The sequence below is a fragment of the Asterias amurensis genome, chromosome 15 (genome assembly GCF_032118995.1).
Source record: "Asterias amurensis chromosome 15, ASM3211899v1".
NCBI lineage: Eukaryota > Metazoa > Echinodermata > Asteroidea > Forcipulatida > Asteriidae > Asterias > Asterias amurensis.
In genome coordinates this window covers 18,047,048-18,072,431 of record NC_092662.1, presented here as the reverse complement: position 1 = coordinate 18,072,431, position 25,384 = coordinate 18,047,048, and the positions used below count along the sequence as shown (strand labels likewise).

The window sequence follows — 25,384 nt, the reverse complement described above, 5'->3', positions numbered from 1 at the left end:
GAAATTTACATTTTATTTTAAATGCTTTGCGTTTTATATCGTCAATTAAATTTGTCTGAACTAATGGTGGTTAAAGCAAACTATATTATTCGTATTTCTGATATTCTAATATACACCTTTAACTGGACGTTCGCTTCAACGTTTTATAAAATAAAACTATTTATGCGCTTCTTTAATCTAAAAGTGCAAAAGTGCAAAACCATATAATCCTGCGCCCCAATGTAAATATTTAGAAGACATAGTTTAAAGTTGTTATTAAATAAGAGCGTCAGAACCCTATCAATGAATCTTGGATTCCAAAGACTGTCACCGAAATGAATGATATTAAGTCTCATTGCACCTATGGGTGATCTAATAAAGTTGCATTTTACGGAGGCGAAATAATATTCCTCCAATTAGTGAAGTATACGCTGAATGATTGGAATGATTAAACAACAGATACAACAAGTGCAGTGACTGATTGCTAACTGATATTCAAACTCGTTGGTTTCAACGTGTAGCCAGTTGCATATACATCAGGCAGATTAAATCACTTTATTGACCCAGTGTGTTATACAATCCAAAACTGGACAAGAGTTTCCGGAGTACGGAAGCTTCAAGTGACCACCGCATTTAACAAAAATTCAGATAAAGTGTAATAAAAAGCAGTATATATAATTATTGACTATTTTTCCGTGTGTCTAAAAACAATTATATTTAGAACCGTGAACACAGGAAGTTCATTTGATACTTCCGTGCCTGGAGAGTAGCCTTTATATTAAAGACATCGCAGTAGAACAATAATACAACAGCCCAGTGTGTCAACAAATGGATTGAAGCGAATGAACCTAAAAGTCAATAAAAAAGAATTGTTTGGAATGCACTTAAAATAATATGTAGTATTTTGTTTAAACTGTGCCGAGCTTAGAGATAAATCGTGGTTTATCGTTCAGAGTGACGATAAACCAGATTCCTTAAAAATGTGCTTCAACAAAACCAACATTGCTTTGCATCTTCTAATGATAGTCTCTTAATATCTGTGTGTAGAGGTGAGCTATCTGTCTATACACGATCTATTGATCGCTATTTTATGCCTTGCTTTCGACTTGTGAGTTTAGTAGTTGTGGGTATCAGTCAGTCGACTCAAGCAAGCAGGTGTTGCGATTCTTGCCGTCGGAAATACGCCATGACCTTACATCATAATAGCAATCAAAGAAAGAGAGTTATTATGTCTGCATAATTTGTTTACCAGGATAGAGTAGCCCTCACGTATAGTGTCTTGCAATGCAACCCTTATAAAATACACTATATACTGCGCTGAATGGAAGCCCTAGAAACAATCGTACATGGTTCATTAGTGACGGTGACCTACACATGTTTCTGAAATAGAAGATAGAAAAACCGCGCGGAAAAAAATCAATTGTTGAGTTGTTGAGACTCAGTAATTCAGATTGTGCCCCTTGAGTTACGTTGTTGTGCCCCAAGCCTTGTTTAAACTAGATTGCTTGATTGCAGACCAATGCTGTGAGCATTCAACGGTAAATATTTAACATCGTTGTAGAGAGACGAAGATCTTTCCTGATGGGCAAAGAATTACTTTTTCCTATTTGTTATCCTTATAACAGTCAACATTGCTTGCTTAGATTATTGTTATCCTTGGAACATTGGTTGTGGGTTTGCAGGTAGGGTTAACTTTGTTTCTCCCTGCCTCAACAACATACTCTCCATTATCCTCATATAATATTTACTGCGATAAATTTGTATCCAAGCAAAACGATGACAGCCTACAACCAAAACAAAACAACAAGCGAATTATCATTGTTCATCGTTATCATTATCGTGTAGTATAATACTTGGTGCATGCAATTTACAATCTTCTCATTATCGTTTAGTATAATTATACTTGGTGGATGCAATTTACAATCTTCTCATTATCGTTTAGTATAATTATACTTGGTGGATGCAATTTACAATCTTCTCATTATCGTTTAGTATAATTATACTTGGTGATGCAATTTACAATCTTCTCATTATCGTTTAGTATAACTATACTTGGTGCATGCAATTTACAATCTTCTCATTATCGTTTAGTATAATTATACTTGGTGGATGCAATTTACAATCTTCTCATTATCGTTTAGTATAATTATACTTGGTGGATGCAATTTACAATCTTCTCATTATCGTTTAGTATAATTATACTTGGTGCATGCAATTCACAATCTTCTTTTAACTTGTGTGCTTGTGTGTGTGTGTGTGTGTGTGTAAAGTTGACGATTCTCATCTTTATGGATGTCCGTCCTTCATTTATGAGCTGACACTACTCGTAATTAAACGAGATCACATTCCCGAATTGAAGACATTCTTTATGACAGTTTTCACACTATGTCGAGTAAATTTTCTGCCTAACATCAGCTCTGCTGTAGCTTTGAGTCAGATATCGGTAATAACTAATTATATTGTTAAAGAAATATTTAATGGCTTGTCTATAAGTCCATCCTCATATCAACGCAAACAAAGAGGTCTAAACCGAGGACAGCTTGTGTGAACATTTCACCCCAATGCATGTGTTTACAACTCCCATTGGCCCTATATAGTATACGGCTGCTAGCCGCACTAGATTTGTTTTGTTCTTTTTCATAAAAAACTTTTTGTTTGTTTTTGTTTTAAATGATTGGCATCTGCAGACAACATTAGAGTGAAATAAACCTCAAGAAGGTGTTGTTCATCGCGTTTACCTTTTGACTGTCAACAACAGTTTCCCTGCAGAATTATGACTAAGAGTAATTTGATATAATTATTCTTGCATTGTTTTAAAGCCTAGCCTAATGTAAAACACGTGTGGGCTCTGATATATACTGGTGACCAGTTGTTGAGTTGAATCTCTTGTCTATCTCTATCTATTGATATTAATTCCGTCTCTTAAGACAAGGCCATGTATTGATCTTCTATTTGGGTTGTCAAGAGCTATCACTATCACAATCATGATAGGCAGCCAAGTGGCTTTAGCATTCTTAAACAGGCACTCATGTATATGTTTTGAAAGTTGAGTAGCTTTCACTTTCAAATAAAATAAAATAAAATAAAATATGGTACACGAACAAATGCAATTCTAGAATTTCACTAGGAATGGGTGTAAAAAGGAGAAAATATCCGATGCACACTCAGCTCAAATTAATGTTGAAAACGAGAGGTCAACTCATTGTAGCAACGTGATGTAGACCTATGACGTCACAGACACTGCTCGCTGTGAAAATACGCATGCAAGCAGGATCTCAGTTAAAACATGCAGGTTTAAAAATCCATATGGAAAGTTCTGGTTATAAAAAAAGAGAACGATCGTCGCTTGACCTTAAGAAATCACTGGTGATAATTGTCAAAGAACAGTATCCGAACTTTATGTGAGCAAAATACGTAAAAACAATCCTGTAAAAAGTAAAGCTCAAACAGTCGCAAGGTGAAACTGACTCTTGAAGAAAACCCTCGAGCTTGAATTGTCTGAACACGATTGGTTGAAATAAGAGCAAGTATTGATAAGTCGCCTAATTTAACGCAGTGCCTTAAAGCGCTCAACATCAAACCTGAATAAATAGTTAAAGACCAGTGGGGATAATTTTGGAAAGGAAAAAATACCAATACAAGAACTATCATACAAAAAATAACAAATTACTTAGAGCAAGAGATGAGACATTCTGGACTGAGTATGTGTTGTGTTCCAAATAAAAGCACCCGCTACTTATAACATCAACTAAAAAATTCATTTCAATCAAACATAATAGTTAACTTAAATTAATAAAACATTTATTCTCCTTATTTTTCATAACACTTGCATACGTCAAATTTGTTGATATTCGGTACTTATTTCAGCAAGAATTTCGAGATTCAATTATGTTTTGAATAAAACAATGAGCAGATATTATGTTTTCATTATGTAGTTGTCATCATTTTCTAAGATCAATATTGTTCTCAAGATTATTGATAAAATCACCTCGCTCCTAATTCTTGTACAAACACAAACCACATCTTGGAATAAAATATAGATATATCGTTGTAAAATGTACATACATCCCATGTGTATATTTCTGTAAATGTCAAGGGAAACGAAGCCAGTCAGTACGACGTCGTCTGGTCATATCAAACGACATCTCCAACTAACAACTCGTTCTAATAATAAACGTAAACGCTAAATGCTCTAGCTTTGTTTATGTCTATCAGTCTCGGCTTGTTGACTGTAACGCGTTAATGCCCTCACTGTGAGTGACTACATTTTGAATTGTGTGCTGTTTGTCACAATTAACTGTTTGACGTGTATGTGGGACAATGTTTTCTGTTTTGATTCTCCAGAGTAATATGAGTTAATTTGAGTTAATTTGAATTAATTTAAGTTAATTTAAGTTAATTTGAGTTAATTTGAGTTAAACGAGAGAGCTATCTGATGCTCCATCAATGACATAAAGTCAGTCACTTTCGACATTGCTTGTGTATTGCGCATTAACACATTTTATACAGGCATCTTGAAAGCATTCTAACTCCAGTAAATCCCTTGAGAAAACACAGCCTGTGGTATTCGGGAACTCATAATTAAACATTACAATTCCTGCAGGTCCATATGACTTTCCTGGGTGCAGAGAAGCCATTAATAGACAATCGTCTTGCTCGAGGACGCAGTGCAAGAACCTCTACAAACAAAGAATATTTTTCTTAACTGTCTTTCTTTCTTTGTTTCCTTGCTCTTGTTGAACTATAGCTCTAGGCCTTTATTATGCGTTATTTGTGTTTGTTCAACCGCTTTGTATTCCCGTCATTGGCAAAATAAAAATCATTTTTTACATATTACATTAGTTTGTGAAGTTACTTTCTACAGCAGTGACAGTGGAGCAAACTGCATTGGTGTTTAAAGTGGTTTCCATAGTTTGGAAACGGGGAGCAAAACCCTCGGTGAGCATCGGAAACCTGTTGCCCGTTTAGTAAAAGTTGGACTGGTAGAAATATGAGGGTTTTTTTTCTTTTCCAAACTGGTATAGAAGCCATAATTTACTGAATTCAACCACAGTTGTGTCACCGTCACAGTCATTGGCTTGAATTACTTGATGTTATAATTGCTAGCTTTGGTAGTCTCTTTAATTGTAACCCATCAAATAACCTATAGCTTCGAGACCACTATTCACGTTACATGCCATGACTATGTCTATTAATCGTGCTAAGTGCCATTTCTTGGTTATTAATATCAGCAGCGAAGACCAAAAATAAATTATAACATTGAAGAAACTGTATAAATGTATCGTCAGCATCGCTGAAAGTCTTTTTCTTTCGGAATCAAATAATTTTAGAAATGCGTTGGTGGATAAACCTTGTGCAAAATTGATTTGCCATACACAGAAATGTTCTCCTACGCACGTGAAAATCGACTTTTCCTCTGAATTCAAACCAATTGTATCGCGGCGTACGTGTTCAATTTTAACAAAATCTGGTCTGTTCGTGCGAATCGACGCTGTTGATTAAACAGGTGTTTTGAGAGGTTGGATAAATCTTTTCTGCTTATGTGGTTTATTTCTCTCTTCTCTCTTTTGTGAAACTTCAAGTATTTCGCAAAAAAAAAAAATATTCACTCACGAATCATTCATCTTAAATGATCGTAAGATCGCACAATATTTAAAAATATTTAAGATTTTTGTTGAAATTAAGTATTTACTTTTACTGTACCTGAAACAAACGTAACATTTCTATTTAGGTAAATGGAGTGATACTTTAATTGTATGAAACGTGCGTGTTCTATTTATCTTGTGTCAAACAAGATATAGTAAAATGCGCCAAAAAAAAAACGAATTACCCATCCTTAACAACTCGCCTCGTGTATATCTCTGTAATGATTGACCTGCTGTTTTTATTTGCCTTCGGCACTTTAATCAAGACATGTGGGTAATATTGCAATAAATTATGTGATTTTCAGTAACTTTATATGAAGTAAACCTGTGAGGTTCACAAATAAAAGGTATTTATAAATTGTATAGGAACTGTAAGGTCCGCAATTTGTATTACAAGCTTATGGATAATAATAATAAACATTTCGCACAACTGTAGTTTAACACGAAGTAAGGTCCATCTTTGTGGATGTCGATTTTTAAGTCTTGGAAGTGCTTTAAACGTAACTACCATATGAGATAACGAGACTATGATAAACAAGTGTGTTGAGAAACCCCGTAAATTATTGCAGTAACAACCTCGTCGTAGGAATGCAACCAAAATATCTAAGTTGTGCCGTTAAATACTTTAGGTTGTGCTTGGAATGTACAAATTATAGCTAAAACTTCAAAAATCTCATTTCTGGATCTGTTTATTCTTACTTGCTTTTCAACAGGATTTGCTGTGACAGTATTGGCCAAAACTCAAACTGGTTCCCATTTACGATATTTCTTCCATCATCTTCACTAATGTTGGACTAGCAAAGTATGAGAAAGTGCTACAATAAATCTGAGCAAAATACCAGGTATTGTCCATTCTGTGTTCTCTAAAAGCTTCATTTTACTTTATTTTGAGCACAGCTCTAAAACAGGTTTATCTTTACGAGATAAGTCTGCTGCCAACTGATGTCTTTACGCTTCCTGGTTGGAAATTCCTTGAAAACCAAGTTAATATCCGACTGTGGTTTCATTAATAAAGAATTCTGAATCTCTCTCTTCCATTGAGAGGTTTTGGTTCCTAACACCCAACAGGGTTTGACCATGCGTGGCAGGGTTGTCGCTCCGCATGCTTTCACGAGTCACGAGACGCAATCGCGTATATAAAATACTGATTATACACCAACCCAGGTAGGAAGACCCCAAGCACGTTGCAAACATGCAGTGATTTCATAAATTAACTGTCAGCCGTGAGTTGTTGCTTTAATTAAGCACACCGCACAACTAGACATAGTGATTTAAAACATGACCGCACTGAACAAAATGTTGAAATAGTTTAAAAGTTTAACCACAAAGTTATATTTCTGCCATGTCTCGTTTGACAATAAATTGATAGCACATTGAATTAGCAAATAATTTGTGTACTTTACAAAACAGTTGTGAGAACATCGTATTGCGATACTTTGAAATCCTTCTCTGGGATATGAATCTTAAAAGAATTGATTTTTTCGGAATGTTTAATCTCATATTCCTCATAGAAGACCCATAACGAACCCCATATTATGATATTGAATCGTTCCATTGTGATGCAAATCCGCAAATCTAGTAATCAACCAGTCCATCGTTTCTTCCCTTGTTGTACTGTGACCAATGTCCTTTAAACTTTAATCCCTTTCAAACTTTACGTATACGTTCTGTGATTCAGTGGTCTATTTTCTTTGGCGACGGATTGCAGTTTTATCCCTGGTGCAGAATGCAAAGTGAAACCAAGGATTCTGTAAATATGCCCAGCAGTATTCGTAAACAGACTAGTCCTGATCAACCTGCTTGTTAACGTTATAATGCTACTGCGTGGGTAACTCATGTGACTTGTTGACTATTTGAAATGTGCTTTGAGGACCCCTATCCCGTAACGAAGAGACGTGGTTGTCTTTTCGCCTCCTCCTTCTTGCACACGATATTAACTCCATTAAAGGAAAATTTCCAGCCTTTTGTCGAGATTTTAGAATAAGTCTTTCATGTATATCACTGATTATGTAGTTGTTAATGTTATTGTTGTTTTGACTTAATGTTAGTAAAGGAATTCAAATAAAACATTTTTTTCATAAATATGGTGAAATGACATATCTTTAGTCACATAGTAGTTCTCCCATTGAAGCCTGACCAAACTTGGGTGCAATTCAGTTTAATCAGCAGCCAATCTAATATTGTACATGGCGATAGAAGCACTGTGGCTGCCACAACAATTTGGGGCCATTACTAAGGGGCCATGATCCATTCCCCCGCCCCGCCCCCAATCACCTGGGTGCGTGTGGCAATGATGCATAGAAAGAACTCAAACCCATGCAGCTCAATGGAGCATGAATTATTGTACTGATCGCAAACAAAATATTAATTAAAACATATCTTCATCCTCACTGAAAAATAACTCCTTAAAACTATGCTATATGAAGTTGTGAATTAGCTAGAGCTTTTTCCTTGAATTCCGTTTTAATTAACTTGGCTTGTATTGATCTTCATGGATCAGTGGAAACCACAAGATTTTGTAATCGGCTGTAAAGCAACGGTTCACGCGCTCATACAAATATTGCTATTATTTCACACATAAATTATATATACATGTTCAAAACGAGTAGGGGAGATGGTCTTATAATAGCTTTCTCCAGAGGCATAAACAACCACAAACAATCATAACCATTAGAATTTATACCAAAATGAAGAGCAACGTAGTTGTTTGACTGTATCCAAAAAGGTCATGGAAATTAATGCCAATCAAAGTATACTTCCCATATTAAATTCGTGATTGGAAATACCTGTCCTTTATCGTATGTTACAGTAGATATAGCAAGGCTGTTATGATTATGTTAATGTGTGTGTTAATTCTTCTTCTTTTATTTGTAATTCCACCTAATTAAACAATTCTCAAATCATCGCAAAACCCATCGCTAAAATTAGGATTCGAACTTCCTCTAGCTTCAGGGGCAATCTCGGTGGTCTATTTGGTAAAACACTGCTCTAAAATTTCAAAGGTCGTTTGTTCGAATCCCATCCGACTAAGTATGCATGTGTTTGGTTTCACAGAGTATATGCCGACACAGTGGTAACACACATCGGTGTATTTGGGTAAAACAAAAATTAATATTCTCTATCCCCGATGCAAATGTCCATCTATTAATCAATTCACGTAATAAGAAGCGGGAATTATGCATCCCAACCCTCGACAGGTTTGCATTTACAATGGTTCCCACGTCACATTTGCGCAACAGCTGCAATGGGCAGTATGACATAAATTCGATTAGCCTTGATTACGAGGCTGTCATGCACCATCACATTGCCCGATAGTCCGCGCACGGAGTCTCTCATTTTTCTCTCATTTTTCTCTCATTTTTCTCTCATTTTTCTCTCATTTTTCTCTCATTTTGTCAAGATACCAGTATTGCCTAAAAGTACATGCACAGATAGCGTAGGAAGATCCACACGCACACGCATTGAGTCTGCACAGAGTCCTGCGTGTGGATTTAGTTGAGTGTGCGCGTGGACAGTGCGTAGACGGTGCGCAGACGGACTCCGTGTGCTGATAGACAATTCCGACAGCCTTGAATTCAAGGCTACTACTCGATCCGATCCACCCTCCACGTGTTGTTTCAAAACGAAAAGCCGTTATAATGCTGGTACATGAATATTCCGTTGCTCAATATAATCGGCGCTAAAACTGACACCGTGTGTTGTTGCGACGGAGCCTGACAGGGTCTTTTTCCCATCCAGCCTCGTTTCGGGCCCTATATATGGATGAACAGTGATTGAGTCAGATACAATCCTCCATGTTTTACACTGGCACCTCTTTGTATAAAACATAATAGTCCGATATAATATTCCGCTCCGAAAATGGTGTCCTTCAGTTTACGATTCTAAAATTATGTTCGAAACTGGTATACGACTGTTTTAGATCAGTGCTGATTTAAGTGAAACACGCCTCTTTACTTTCAGTATCGGATGGTTTACTATGAAGCAGTCAATAGGACTCGCCTCGACACAGTCCTTACCATAAACTTCGGCTGGTTATCACCGTCTCCTCTGCTATTATCGAACCACCATTATACCCAAAGTCTTGCAGATTTATTCCAGTCATTGATCTCGAGTGTTGTGTCAAACCTACACATATTATTGTTGTTTTTTAAGGAAATGATATGTACCATCTTTTTCCTGCCCATCATCTAAAGTGCTATTTAAAGAAACAAGGCTGTTTAGTTCGTTTCTGTTTTGGGTTTTAAGAGACGCGTACATTACGAGTTGATTGCAGGTGTTTTTCCTTCGAGGTCGAGTTGTGATTGCACCTCATTTCATTGCTACTCGGTAGCCTTGGCGTTGGTTCTTTTTGTTCATTTCCTTTTTTTAAACCAGGGATCGTTTCACAGAATGTTGTTTGTGTTATAGGTGTAGCAAACAGTGGTTAAGTGTTGTTTCTGTAGATCGTTTGTATTTACTTTGGACAGGGACACATTTTTGTAAAGTGGTTCTGAATGTATCTCTCTAATCACTCCCTGGTCAGAATTGACCCTTTCCGGGTCAAGGGCTTCATCCATTTCGGAATCTGGCTGACCGGGAAACTTGTTGTTTTAACTCAGTATTAGTTTGAGATAGTCAATTGAAACAATTGTGATCAATATTTGCCGTATTGTGCGGAATTTAATAGTAAACTTTCTCCAGCCTGCATGTGCGCTTTAAAAATTCAAATGGATCGAACAAAACATAAGCCGGAGCAGAAGCCAAAGCCGAAAGGGATATAGGTGAGACGTTTGTAACGTCTTAATTTAATGACCTCCAACATGTTTTTATTTGTAGCCCTATAATATGAAAACCTATTACGAAATGTATATCATTATTAATAACGTTTAAAACTTGTCTGCGTCCAATTTAGTTTAAAAAACAGTTTGGAAGATAAAGTACCTTTTATAATAAAGTGATCGGGTCGCAGATTGATACATGTTTATGTTTCCCATGGGAGATCCTTGCAGGTTAATAACATTACTTTGGAAATGGATTATCTAAGTATTATAACGAGTTGTAAGTGCGGTTGAAGCAGTTTGATGTATAGTGTGACAGTGGTCCGTTTCTAGAGCGCCTAGTTTGGTAACTGGATTATTCGAAGCGTTGATTCAAACCAATGTGTGATAGTATAGTATGTTACAGTAATGAAGAAAGATTGTACGTTGGAAACATGACTTATGTAGTATCATCATTCGTTCCGTATATTGCATCTCTCTTTTGTAAACAGATGATGATGCAGAAAGAACGCCAAGCTTCTATACGTAAAACTACATGTATTTGTTCTGACGGTGCGATGTCCCTATATCAAGATTTCCCAGTCTATGCAGCGTGTAAATTAACGCCCACACTGTTGAACTCTGATATCAAGATATATGCATAGCTTCATGCTAATTAAGAAAGAGTCGGAGACTAGACATCTCAATGTCAGACTCTGCTAGTCTTTATTGTAAATCAGCAGTCAAATGCTTGGACTATAATAAGATTTATGGCTGTCTCGGGCGAAGATTGGTGGTTAGGGATACCAAACACTATCCAAATACTTCAGTATCCAAATACCTCAATATCTAACTTTTATACTACATTAATGGTATATTGGAATTCATTGAAGCTGTTATTGTTGCCTCGTTACGTAATTCTCTTAAAGACATTAAGACTGTAAATGCACAAACATGAATGTATTTGACGCGAGGCTATATAAGAGGTTGCTATAGGCACAAGCTTGTCCCAAACCATGTGACATAGCCCAAATCAGTCCTTAGGTACTGCAATTTAAAAATGAGCAATCAAGTATGATTAGGAAGTCAGCATGGGCTTTAGACACTGTCTAAAGAACATTATATTTTGAATTTCATGAAAACTATAACGATCAAATGTCAGGATTTAACTTTCTACTGTATACAACTATTGTAGATGCGTTCAGGCAGTTACTAAAATCTGAACAACAGACAAAGATGACCTCCATAAAGATTATCTAGACACTGTAAAGGTTGATGCGTGTAAGTAAAATAGAAGGCCTATCGTGTGTTGTAAACAGGTTCTAAAACGAGATATAACAGTCAAACAGTCACAGATGATTTAACGCAAAACAACTCATACACAGACGCGACGAGTGTCTGATAATATGCGTCAATTTTGATACAAGTACAAGCTGGGGTTATCTTAATCACCGCTACAGTCGTCTGAATGTCTTTATGATGCATCAATATTGTTGACAGTACTTCCCATCCTAATGATTTTTTCACCGCTTTGGGATTTTTTCAACCAATATGTGAACACAAATCATCAAAGGCAGAAAAGAACTAAAAAAAGTTTCGATTTAAATTTGGTCCTGGTTCACGTTCGGCAAATCGATAACAAAATAAATAGCGAAAAAACAAGGACGACATCAACAGCAACTGAGACAGCAACATCAACAAGAACAAACATAAAAAGCTATTTAGATTCACTAGCAATTTGAGGGCTGCTTAAATTCTCCCCCTTAAGTGTTGCTTAGCAGCTAAAGGTTTATCAGTGCAAAATATAACGCTGTGCTCCGTTTTGCGGATAATTGGTTCTCTGCTCATAAGGATTGTGTCAGGTTATTCAGCATAACTTTCTGCTCAAACTGCTGTCCGGAAAAACTAAACCCTGGGTTTGATTTCCACCAAGCGCTTCTGTCAATCCATCTTGTAAAGATGCGTTTTATTGGAGTTGCCGTAGTAATCTATAATGATGACGGTAGGCCTATAGGTCTTGAAGATGTAAAGATAAACACATCTGAAGAACATGCTTAGTGCTTGGTGTATTCACCAGCGAGGCCCTACTTTTTTATTTAATTTAGTAAGATTAAGATCTGTAGTGACTTCTCATTTTACATATCAATCAAAATTAATTCATTTGCTAAATTTGTCAAAGTCCAATGTTAGCGTTCTGTTGAATCAAGCCATGACAACAAAATGCTTCTTTGACTGTGCTTAGGCTTATCAATTAAAATAATAGTCATTGGCCAGCAACACTAATTTCACGACAAATAAAGATAAGATCCTTACGTTAAGACCGCCATAAAATTTGGTAGCACTTTCAAAGCTCCGTATTGCCTGGAAGTACGTGGGACCCAAGTAGCTGAACGTGATTTGTGTACGATCCTAACACAGAATCGTTTTGACGCGTTACGACCACGAATGCACTTCCTACGAGAATTATTCACGGGTCAGCTTGTATAATTCAATCAAGGTAAAAACCAATCAAAAAGTATAGACTTCTGGTAAAAAAACTATCCGGTTATTAATATGTTTTTACCTCATAAGATGAACCAAGGGCGTTTCTGTGTCATTAGTGTATTTGTTGAGGTGCTACGTAGTTTATCTTGGCAGTGTCATGTAGCATCAAAAAGAGCTATAGCCTACATTACAACATCAAACCTACGGCCAGCAAAATCAATGACGTATTTAGGGTCGTGTACAAAGGGGAAGACAACACGGTAACACCAAGTTTCCAGTTGGCTCGTCCAAAAGAAATTTCAATATAAAATTGTCATATTGGTTTTGATCTGGGAAAATTACGATTCAAACAGCAGAGCCGTCAGTGTCCTGAGGTGTTATCTTCTTGTGTTAATACGTCCAGTGGCAAATTTGAACAAACTAAGTTTAGCCAATCTTAGCCAGGCAGATGGGGGTGAAACTTGGCATGTATATCGTGAGAAAGCATGAACAAGTGACGGTCGAATCTTTCAGACATCTTTTTTCGAACTAAAACAAAATAATTGTCCGCTTTCTTAACGCCAATTAATATCTAGTATTACAAACTATTTTAAGAGGAAGTTCAGTTTCCGTCTCTTTTGAATCGTGTCTTTTTAAGACCACTTTTGAGTTTGATCATATTTTGACCTGAGTTATTCCATAATGTTTGATAGCATTATGCAGTGTCACATTGTTTCTAGAGGTAAACCCATGTTGTGTGACGAGCGTCTTAATCCTCTCAAAGCCTTAAGAGGCGTTACTGTTGCAGACGGATATTTTGGTTTGCTTGTCTGGGTTGTGTAGTGTGTAGTGATTAAATTGTGCTTCAAGGCAAACTGATATAATGCTGAGCCCCTTTCAACTACTGGGTGTCTAATATTAGATGAGGAGATATATCAGCAACATTTTTAATGGGGTTTATATATATAGGTTTTTGTTCAATGTTGGGCTTACAATCGCAGTATTGAGGAATTCAGGGACTCACATTGATGAAGTGCTGACTGAAGTAGATGAAAGCAAATTATGAGACAGGTATAGACTGTGCAAGTCTCGCGCAGATTTGAACTTCCGGGACCATTGTGGTCCCAACCTTATGGAGTTTTACGTTGGGGAGATTTTGTTTCGTCCATTACTTTAGTTTAATATAGTTTATAACCATAAAAATGACATATGTTGTTAAAAATGTTATACTAATTAAAGGAACACGTTGCCTTGGATCGGTCGAGTTGGTCTTTGAAAAGCGTTTGTTATAATTATTATGCATATGGGTAGAAAGATGCTGTAAAAGTAGAATACAATGATCCACACAAACATGCCTCGAAACTGCACGGTTTTCCTTTTACCTCGTCGACTAACACGGTCGGCCATTTATGGGAGTCAAATTTTTGACTCCCATAAATGGCCGAACGTGTTAGTTCGCACAGTAAAAAGAAAACCACGCAATTTCGAGGCAAACTTGTGTGGATCATTGTATTCTACTTTTAAATGATCTTTATAACCATATGCATTTTATAACAAACGGTTTCAAACGCTTTTTTATAGACCAACTCGTCCGATCCAAGGCAACGTGTTCCTTTAACAACATATGTAAAAGTAAAAATAAAGTCAACATAATAACGAAGAAAAACCGATATTAAAACTTGACCTCAGGTCAGGTTATTTGTAAAAAATTAAGAATTTGTGCCCATCTCCGATCACGAAACTTACGCAGAAGCTTGTTTTGTTTGCGCGGGGTTGCAAGCCTTTTCATTGGTCGCTTAGGCGTCGGCTTCCTCTTTAAACTGCGTCACGCGTTTATCTAACGCCCTTGCGGACCATCGTGCGTCCGCGTATAAACCAGCTTTCCGTAGTTTCACATTTGGGCGTAGATCATTGATCTCAGTATAATGGAGATCAATGGCGTAGATTCACAAAACGGGTTTCAAAACATTTAAGATCAAACAAACATCCTTGTCCCAGAGTTTTACTTTTGTCTATACATAGACTTTAACCGATAATTGTGTATTTGTTTAAAAAGCTCAAACTAATTTAAACAAGCTCTAATGGGTATTTTTGTTGTTCAGATTCGGCATTAATAAAAAAAATTAAGCGAAGATTTGATTCATAAAAAAAATAAGTTATTCAGTTGTCGTGTTTTCTCGCTCCGGCGCGCGCGAGACTTGCACAGTCTATAGGAATCAGGTCCAATTTGCATGGCTTTGCAGGTGACTTTGTAATGATGCTAGAAGATGAAGAAGGATTAAGAGTAAGACTGCAATCCTTTGAAATGAAGAAGTGTACAGATCAACGACTGGTAGATTCTTACGAATGGTTGATATCTTACTGGTGAGGAAAATGATGAATTGAGAAGCTAAATCCTCATGAGAGGCATGTGTATATGGGAGATTGGATTGGAAGATTGATTGATGTTCAGGAGATCACTTGCAACGTTGAAGAGGCGTTTGGTGTGATCCGAAGAATGTCCTCTGTAAACATCAAACGTTTACCAGTGCAATTTGTATGTACACAAAAATAAATTTCTAAAATGATATGATAATCCGCCACTTTCTAAGTGAAACTCAAATAAATTGTTCAACCTTCAAGGGTCACCCCGTCGCAATACAGAGAGAAAACCTCTCGAACATACAGTACGGAAAAAAATGCTGCAATCACAATCAGTCTAATGGAAATATGAGCCCTTACAATAAAACAAAACTGTCAAATAAGCAAAACAGGAACGGAAAAAGGCACCAGTTATCTAGGTGAAAAAAACTAATCCGTCAGAAGTATTGAGCACTCGGCCCTATTTGTGGTTATTTTTTTTCTTGAGAAAATATGGAAGTAACTAATTTAAAAGGGTTTCTGGATTGGGACGAATGAAAAGGCACCATGAATCCTGAGAGTTTTTCTTTTCGCGTCTCCGTTTTAGTGCTTCAAAATGAATACATTTAAGGCCTATCACATAAATTGATACCGGCACAGCGATGCAATGGGTCCATTTCTCACAATTAAAAACGTGTACGTTTTCCAGATTTCTTAAAAATTGATGCTTAAAAAAAAACTTAAGTGCCCAAGTGGGATGTTTTCTTCGTCCATTAAATTGAAAGATGTGTCTTGAAATATTTATAAGCCATGAAATTATAGGCCCTTAATGTTTGTGAAATTATAGACCCTTAATGTTTGTAAAAAGGCCTAGTTGGGAAACTCATTTCTGAAAAATTGAGATTGAAGTTTGAATTATTGCCCTAGTTTTTGGATAGTTAACTTGCTCTTCGGCCTTTTAAGGGTTGTACAGCTAAAATAAATCAAAACTGGTAAGTGTATTATGGCTTGTCATTATCTGTGTTGTATTGAGTCTTGTGTTACGGTAAATTATTCATTATAGGGTAGACACGAGAGGCCAATACTAAACTCCCGGGTCAGAAATGACCCGTTTCCCGTGTGGCCTAAATCATCAGTGTGACCCAGAACCTGTGTCAAACTGACGAAAAATCCACCGAGACCCGGGACAGAAATGATCCGGGTCCCGTGTGGCCTAACCCATTGTCAGTATGACCGAGAACCTGTGTCAAACTGACGCAGAATCCAACTTAGAATCCCTTTTAATTACACGGGACCCGGGTCAGAAATGATCCGGGTCCCGTGTGGCCTACCCATTGTCAGTATGCCCAAGAACCTGTGTCAAACTGACGCAGAATCCAACTTAGAATCCCTTTTAATTACACGGGACCCGGGTCAGAAATGATCCGGGTCCCGTGTGGCCTAAACCATTGTCAGTATGACCGAGAATCTGTGTCAAAATTAACCAGCTTTGGGTCAGACTGACGAAGAATTAACGAAAGTTAGAATCCCTTTTTAATCACTTTCTGTGTCAGCCTGGCGTGAAAATGGGTTAGGCCTCCTGTAACTCGGAATATGAGCTAGTTCTGACGCTGTAGTATGAGCTCATGTACAATAGTGTAGCCTACAACATATCGTATGCACGCAGTAATCGTTAGTGGGCAATATTGCGATTGAACATCGTATATGCAAGCAGTTAAGCTTGGCAATATTGCGACCATCCAGCCAGCGCTTCTAGATCAAGGATAGCATTTATACTCCAGACAGTCTTGGAATATGGGCGCTATTTTCCCAGTCACACCGGAATCCACCCCCACCCTAAAATTGTACAAAATATGAGTTTCATGAACGAAATGCACTAAACATTTAAGTCACACTTTAAAGATCCTTGCCAATATGCTCATGAAGACTTCTCAAAACGTGGACGTCTCTATGACGTCACACCCTTCTGTGAAATCAAGCCTCAGTCTAGAAAAGCTATATTAATTCACAGCTGATACGCTATGACAATGCAGAATTGAAATGCATGCAAAATTCTATAACGAAAATTGGAAACAAATTATTCTTAAAACATTGTCAATGCATATTTTATGCAACTCACTAAAAAAAAACTCTCATAGCAAAATGATAAATATTCCAAAATACCAACTTCAAAATATTTCAATTCTCACAATTGAAATTTCCAATTGACTCTTGAACTTTAATCCTCTGCTCATTTTGAATAATTCTCTCTTTAAATAAAACACCCCCTACACCGGTGTCATTTCCAAACCTCCGAGCATCAATCTTGAAAAACAATTTTCCCTACACCTCCCCTCAGCAAATAGAACCATTTATGTCATAGCCCATGTCATCAAGAATACATCAAGTTGGAAGTCAACAGCCTCCAAGATCACAAGTGGGCAAATATTTTAATGGTTTATAAAACATTAATGCAATCGCCTTCTGTTTTCTGCGTATTTAGTGGGTAGGCACCTATCACAGCAACCTTGTCCGCCTATTTACGACCTTGCCTCGTTTTGAAAAACGACTGGTGAAACGTCAATCATGGAGGTAGAAAAAAACTCGCTATTGGACGCCATTTTGGAGCGTCACGGCAGTGCAACGTAAAGGATGACACGTGGTTAGCAATTAATGTAATGCGAACGTTTTTTCCTGAATCTTGTAGTTTACAAATTCTGTGTGTTTTCATTATACAACATTCATGTGTCACTTCCTCTAGAACAAAATAAAGAAAGCTCTTTTATCATCAGCAGGAGTTGATGTAAACAACGGAATGCCTATGTGATTAATTTGGGTAGCAAAAAGGGTGACCATTTTCTCTAGGGGCAGCTCCGGCCATTTAAAGCTGCAATTAGCATTAGAATTATTTTTTCTAACATCCCCCTTCTCGGCGATCTTATTTTGTCATTTATTTATGTTATTTTTAAGTGCCGTGGAGTTAAAAAAAAAAAAACAGCAACTATTTTTCTGCGTCAAAATAAAAGAATGTTTTTTAAAGAATAACAGCACAAAAAATTATACAAATCTAAAAGTTCCATATATCAAATGAGGCCGGACACCATGGGGTATACGTGCCCCTGTATAACTCGCTCTTAGTTATACGTCACTGACTGCGTGCTTAGAGACAGGGAGTTAAAAGCGTTGCTCTACTCTGTCTTTGCGTTTTAGTATCCTCGTGTTTTTAACTCGATTCGAAAATAACAAATACTACCGGGAATCCTTGGTAGTGAGTCGTGCATCGTATAATTACAACCTTACATTATAGGAAGGTAACCAGTTTGATTTTCGACTTTCCAGTCGATGGCCCAAAGACAATAGAATATAGACCTATATCAACCATACAACACACGTATCATAGCAAACTAAGTGTCGACTAATGCCTGTGATAATACCTGCCGATAAATGGCAATTTTAATATTGGAACTGAAGAACAAAAAGCTGGCATTTTATGCAGCTGTCTATTAGAATAATAGCCAATAATGCATGAAATAAGTAGGCGATGTCCTTGGCTCGGTTAAAGGGAGACGTCGCTCTTTAAAAAAAAATGTTTTCCTCACCGTTTTCGTTTAGGTTGTATTTTCGTTTTCGTTGTGTTTTCGTGTTGTGTTTTTTCTTTTCTTTCAAAAAGGCGTATGCGCTTAGGCCGATAAAAGTCTGGACCCGTTTCACATAATTATAGTTTAAACTATACAATAATATAGTCAATGTGTTTTCATGGGATGTGACACAGTTTATTAACCCGAGGCCTGCGGGGAAAATTGTTTGGTTACCTCGTGAGCTTTTTGGGGATGTTGCTACATTTTTCGGAAAAAGTCGTTGCGAATTCAATAAAATCTAATAATAAAAGCTCAAAACTTTATCAGTTACACCCCTTTAAAAAAGTCAAACTCTGTTCAAATTCGAAGGTTGGGAGTTAATCAAAACGGTGGTCGTAATCTAATGATTTGTAACGTCCCTGTGTTTCTAACGAATAATTATATCCAAACTATACTGTTTAGATTGTAATTGCTTTGAAATTAATTTTACGGATGTATAATTTGAATAAAACAGCGCTGTTGAAAGTGATTTACATAGGCTGCGGAAACACTTAGTGCTGTACAATAATCGCATTCATGCGAAAGGCAAAATCCTAAGTACTAATATGTTTTTAATGCAATTTTTTTAATAAAAAGATGTTTTCAATTCTGTAAGCACCCTTTAAAGTAACTTGTTTTGGTTGGAAGTTGTGTGTTTGTAGTTTATTTTAGTAGCGACCTTTCATTGCGAGGAAGAGTGTTAGGAGAGATGGCCTTCCAACACGATGGCCTTCCAATCAATATTTCTTCCATGATTGATCCAATACAAGCTCGCTCATTTCAGAGCAACATTTTTACTTGTCAGCACCACAGAGGCCGACTCTAATAAGTATCGATCATTTGCGAAACATGCGACGCTTCTATGAAAAACAGAAATCCTTGTCACGTCCAAGCTTATGGTTGCGGATAGACGAAGAAGATTGCATTGGACGGTTTATAGCTGCAGTGATACACGCCCAAACAGTGATTCAGTCTCAAACAAATCCTGGGCCTGGAATGCTGACCTAGAAACCGGTCTCATTGAGTTTGACTCAGATTCTGCGTCAGTTTGACACAGTTTTGGGTCGAGTTGACTCATACACCGTGATCGGGATCTGAGCCCATGTTAAAATTAGAACTTGGGTCCGGTGCTATAGACCGGTCGCCCGCTACACTCCAAGACACAATGGCTTATCTATGGGAATTGATTCTTTGTTTATCGAATGATCAATAATATGAACTAAAATAATTAGTCGATGTCACGTTGATTTCGTAATTCAAACCTATGTGTCTGAACTGTGGGTAGAGGGGATACCAATAGTCTGTACACTTTGCATACGACAAGAATATGTATCCTTGATTGCCACTGCAAACAAGGAACTACACACGATATGTTTTTAATTAAGGGCGATTGCCAACTAAACCATGACTTGTTTAACAGCAGTATATCCAAACTATATATATGAGAGTAAATTTATATCAGTGACAGATACACTTGAGTACTAATGGCAGACGACATCAATGATTGATTCACGAATAAAAACTAGTATGGGTTCATGACGCTGTCACAACTGATGAACTACGACAACATAATTGATTCGAGGTTTTGAGTTTAACTTCGGGCTCAGTGCACTATCAGCTTTGGGAAGTGTTGACGATATTGTGTAACTAATAAATTTCTGCTGACGTATGGAAACAGGAAATTTCAAAAGTGGAGTACATTCTTGGGTGCCGTTTCTAAACGAGAGACACAAACACCATAAGGTTTAATAACTGAAGCGCGCACGCTGTGTGTTTATAATTAACGTTTAAAGTGAGAAATAATTCAAAAATTGGCAGCGTGTGTGTGTGTGTTTGGAGAGGATGAACCGTGATTGTACTAATGGGGGCAAGGTTGCAAAATCAAATCAATTAATTCTGATGAACTGTGTAACTTCCTACTTCATATAACATTTCTTTACCCTGCATGACAGCACCAAAAGAAATCACATGCTTAAACTCTCGGACACGACCTTTTTTAAGGTTTCTGTTTTGATATTGCGTATAAAACATTTATGTGGAGAACAGAACAAAGTAATTTAAATCGTCTAAACACTTATAGACTCTTTCGCTGAAATAAATAGATTCAAGCAACATTTATTTCGGGATGAGCTCTTTGTAGAGATTTTGCCTGCAACCATTAATGGTGATGGAATGAAACTTAACAAACATCACAATTTTGTACATCTTCCTATATTATAAGGCACAACACCATCCTACTCAACTATCCACATAAGCAAGCGAGGCACTGCTCAGCTCAGAGCGATGTTGACGAGAGAAGAATCAATCTCCCGAACCATGTGGCTCGTTTCACCAAGTAGTGGCTGTTACTCAAAATACTAAAAGCATTAGGAATCGTGCGCATGTTTCACGAGTGCATTAACAAGTACGCTTCACTTATTGTCAAGGTTTGCTTTGTTTGCACAGTATAGGTATTTGATGAAAAGTGTATAACAAGAATCGTGTGTGTGTGGGCAACGGGTGAAACAATGCTTTCGTTAAACATGATAAACTGTACACTCGTCTATCCATGCACGTTTAATTGATCTGCCCACTCGCTGTTAGTTTTCTATCCCGCGTGGAAAGTGTGAACGAGTAAAAACACCTTACCCTATAAAGTTCACCTTATGAAGCATACACACCAAAAATAACTTAGGCATATGATTGAGAAAATGATGAACACTCATAAACAGGGTCAACCAAAGGCCACGTTCATATCAAAGTCTAACGCTCAGGGGTTTGGGTTGGTTTCATGTAAATTGCGGGCTTTGAACAAAACATGATTTTGCTTTTGGTATTGTGGAAATTAAGGCCCCCGCTTGAATGTATACAGTATTTCGATGCAAACTGTATGTTTACTGCGAAATCCACCGGGAAACGGAGAAAGTGTGATACAAAGCCTTCGTTACGAATTTTCCAATTAAGATTGATTTCTACTCTTTGGGATACCATCTGAAAGGGAATCGCCACACCATCGGGGTATAAGTGTGTAAAAGGGAACCCGGGGGAATTGAAAGGGTATGCAGGCGTGCCCAAAATTATTTACACTGGAGATAGTGTGGTTGAGTCCAATTAATTATTAAAGTGTTTGTCTGGGCTGGAATCCCAATGACAACCTGTGAATTTGGCCAGCCTCGGTGGTTTGTTTGAGTGTTAACTCGGGAAATGCTGTTTCTTACTGAGCTCTATTTGATTATGGTCAATCTACGCGAAGTGGCTTATGTTTGAGATTTACAACAACATCGTGTACGGATTTAACAATATTATCCAGACACTAGAAGACACAAATTACATCTCATGATACAAAATAATGACTTGTCTACACATTTTGGCAGTTTCTTTGGTGTTTTAGAACATGGATTCCTAAGCCCCACCCAAATGAGGTTAATTCGGTAAATAATGCTTTGACTTTATTTCCAAAGCAATGTCTCCAATTACTTGCTGCAATTTTCTTTTAAAAATTGTCCATTACACAAAGCCATAAACCATACCCTGCTAACACAATGCCGGTTGCAAAGTAAACTTGTTAGCCAATAGTGTCATGAAAACACATATTTAAGTGTCTCACAGATATAGGTGAAGTTTTTACCAGGTGCGACAAAGCATCTGTATAAAAACATGTCTCTCGTCTAAACAGCAAAATGTCAAAGGTTAATTAAAAAAAACAGTAAACTGAAATTGAGAGGTTTGCCTTACCTGTCAATTGCAATGGCCAGGAGAGAGTTTGTAGAGACGTACAAAGAAGTGATTTTTAGATACCCAACGGCTGCGCACAACGCACTTCCGAAAGGCCAGTTCTGAAACACGTAGAAATAAAAGTTAAAAGGTGCACAGATCACCGCCACCAGGAAATCCGACAATGCCAAGTTTCCGATCAGTAGGTTGGTTGTCGTGCGCATGCGTCTGAAGCGATAGATGACGTAGCAGAGTAGAAGATTGCCGATCCCGCAGACGCTTATCATGAGAGAAAAACTCACACCCACGAGAATCTTGGCCGCAATGTGAACGCGTGGAAATACCGGGTTGGGCTCCAGCACGATAGAGTTGTTGTAGTACGATTCGTACTCATAGTTATACATCTGATACACGTCAAATGGGGGCACTGGGGACTCGGACAAGTTGGGGTTTATCCCCTGGAATCCAAAAAACTCATACGCCATAATATTGTCTTGGTGATGCAGGGAAACCTGTAAAGAGAAGAGCCTAAATCAATCATAAACGTATGACCGGGGAGTCCTAGTGCATTAATGGGTGCCCCTCTACCTTGAAGAAATCATTAAAATGGCATGAAGATTGCCACAAACTAGGGGTCATTTATAACATAAGTGTCAATAATGTATGGACTTTGGTGCAGCTGATGACTGGCCAGAAACAAATCGTATCAAGTGCTTACAATATTCAACAATCGTGTTAATATTGAATCTGTATCAACAAAATTGCGTTATGCAAACAAAGCAGAGAATATTTGGGAGGAAAACAACATCCGACAAGTTTTGGTCGGTAGCTTTTTGTTCTTGCTCATTGTTCTGCTGAGCAAGTATTTGTGCACACTTTCAATTACGACACGACAAAAACTGTGTTTTGTGTAGAGGCACGCACACCATGCAGCTACAATTCCACGCCATAACATAAACTGTTAACGTGATTGCTGGGGTCTACGCCACCTTTACTCCCAGATGTTCACTTATTTGAGTAAAGAGTACTACACGGCAAAATGTTAAGTTATTCTTTGGATGAATACAGTAAGGCACGTCCTTCAGATATATACAAGGCTAATAAATGCTTCTGCGCTCAATTGCCTCAAAACCGCAGCTGGGGCCAATGATTAAAGCACTTGACGTTGAAAAATAATGGCAAATTGCACTACCAAGTTCGTAATTCCTGAGGTAAATCAAATAGAATAGTAGGTAACTCGTTTATTTCAATCGTGAAAGCTCTTTACCGCGAGACCCTTAAAGTAAACACCTGTTTTAAGAAGACAGTTTTTAGTTTTAAATAAACCAACTGTACTTACCTGTGAGTGCGTTGGATCTACGGAGTTTGCCACATCAGCTTTGCACTTCTTTACAGTGAAGAACCTGTCCTGATTACAATATCACAAAGTCTAATCACGTTTCTTAGCCTTCAATCAGTGTTTCATAACAAAGCCAACAACTTTGCCGGCCCGCATTGTAATATTATTTCATGGATGGAGTTCCGGACTCAAGTCCTTTCCAGACGTATTTGAAGAACTGATATCAAAGCAATGGAGTCACCATTCGTAGCCTTCACTCACATCGCTAAAGTAAATAGTCTGAATCCTGGTCAGGTTCGTCAAACAACTCAGACAAAGTTAAAGAACAGCAGTCCAGTAAAGCGCAGTTGTACCGACCAAACCTGATTTAAATATTGTCTACATTCAAACAAAGCATCTGAAAAAATGTTTAATCTGAACCTAGTTACACAAATATTATGAGAGCTTTTTCAATTTGATTTGAAAATCAAAATCAGTTCAGCGAAAAAACTCGCCACATGCACTCAGCCTTGGGCCCGGGTTTTCAAATCAAAGCTGGCGAAACAAATCCCCTGCGTGAATAAAACTTCCGCCCGAGAGGGGGGAAAAGGAAACAACTAACGACCGGACTAGCCGCTGAAATAACCCTGCAGAACCGATACTTGAGCAAAAATCACTTATACAGCCAGTGAAAAACACTCTCCCACGTTTGACGGAAGCTGGCATAGCTCAGCATCAGACTGTGGACACAAACGCACACACACACACACAGAACCAACCGGTGACTTAAAATTCATTGCTATCGTATGAGGATAACTGGTGCGTTGATGAAACACGTGATGCCGTCGCGACGTCAAGGGGCATGTGGTGGTTGTGGTTTATTCATTCAGAGTGAAGGGGAAGCTATCCTGTTACAGTTGGTATCGCCTTAGCGTTCCAATGACAGTCGTGGCATTATCATTTCTTGAGGTGACAAGACCAAATCCACTCCTGTATGTCATGCGTAGCTTATCCTGGGCATTACTTACGCTGAAGTAAACGTCCAAGGTTTTCGGGGCTGGATAATAACTATATTGAGCAAATTACGTCTGGCCTAATTCAGGATTGTATTCTGTCAAAGTGTGAATATATATAGAGCAATTGAAACGATCGAAATTAAACGTGTTGAATGTTGTAAAGAGTATGACATTGTTTTGGTGGCTGGGCCTTTTTTAATAACGATATCCAGACACTATAGATGGCAGTAGACAAGGGTCTCCTGTTTGTGTCATTGTCGTCATTTCATTTTGTGGACCAGTTTAATTTATCATGCCACCTAGCGTCACATATGAAAGCATATCCACATTTTAATTTACATAAAATCAATTTGACTATGAAATCAATGTCTTATAAGACTGAAGAACACGATTTTGTTAAAGTAAAACTGCAAGTACAGTTGCCAGATCTCAGCTGTGCAATAAGCTGTCCCTCTCCATTAGATAAACTGCTCCTGAAATTAACTGTAAACAATATCACACGAAATTTAATTGTTCCATTATTGTTCTAGAACTGTAAACTTAATGTTTTATTCCTTTGGCAGAAGTCTGTAAAATGCCCGTTGTAAAATGAATGTTA

General features: G+C 37.6%; 1 protein-coding gene and 1 long non-coding RNA gene across 2 annotated transcripts in view; one reads left to right on the top strand and one right to left on the bottom strand.

The window, feature by feature from the left end:
• The window catches only part of LOC139948370 (prokineticin receptor 2-like), a 33,456-nt gene extending 10,702 nt beyond the window's left edge, over positions 1 to 22,754 (bottom strand). Inside the window, exon 1 of the mRNA XM_071946510.1 lies at positions 22,474 to 22,754. Within this exon, the coding sequence (XP_071802611.1) occupies positions 22,474 to 22,739 (266 nt within the window). The 5' untranslated portion in view covers positions 22,740 to 22,754. The remainder of the gene's footprint in view (positions 1 to 22,473) is intronic.
• The window catches only part of LOC139948097 (uncharacterized), a 53,565-nt gene that overhangs the window by 21,459 nt on the left and 6,722 nt on the right, over positions 1 to 25,384 (top strand). The window lies entirely within an intron of this gene.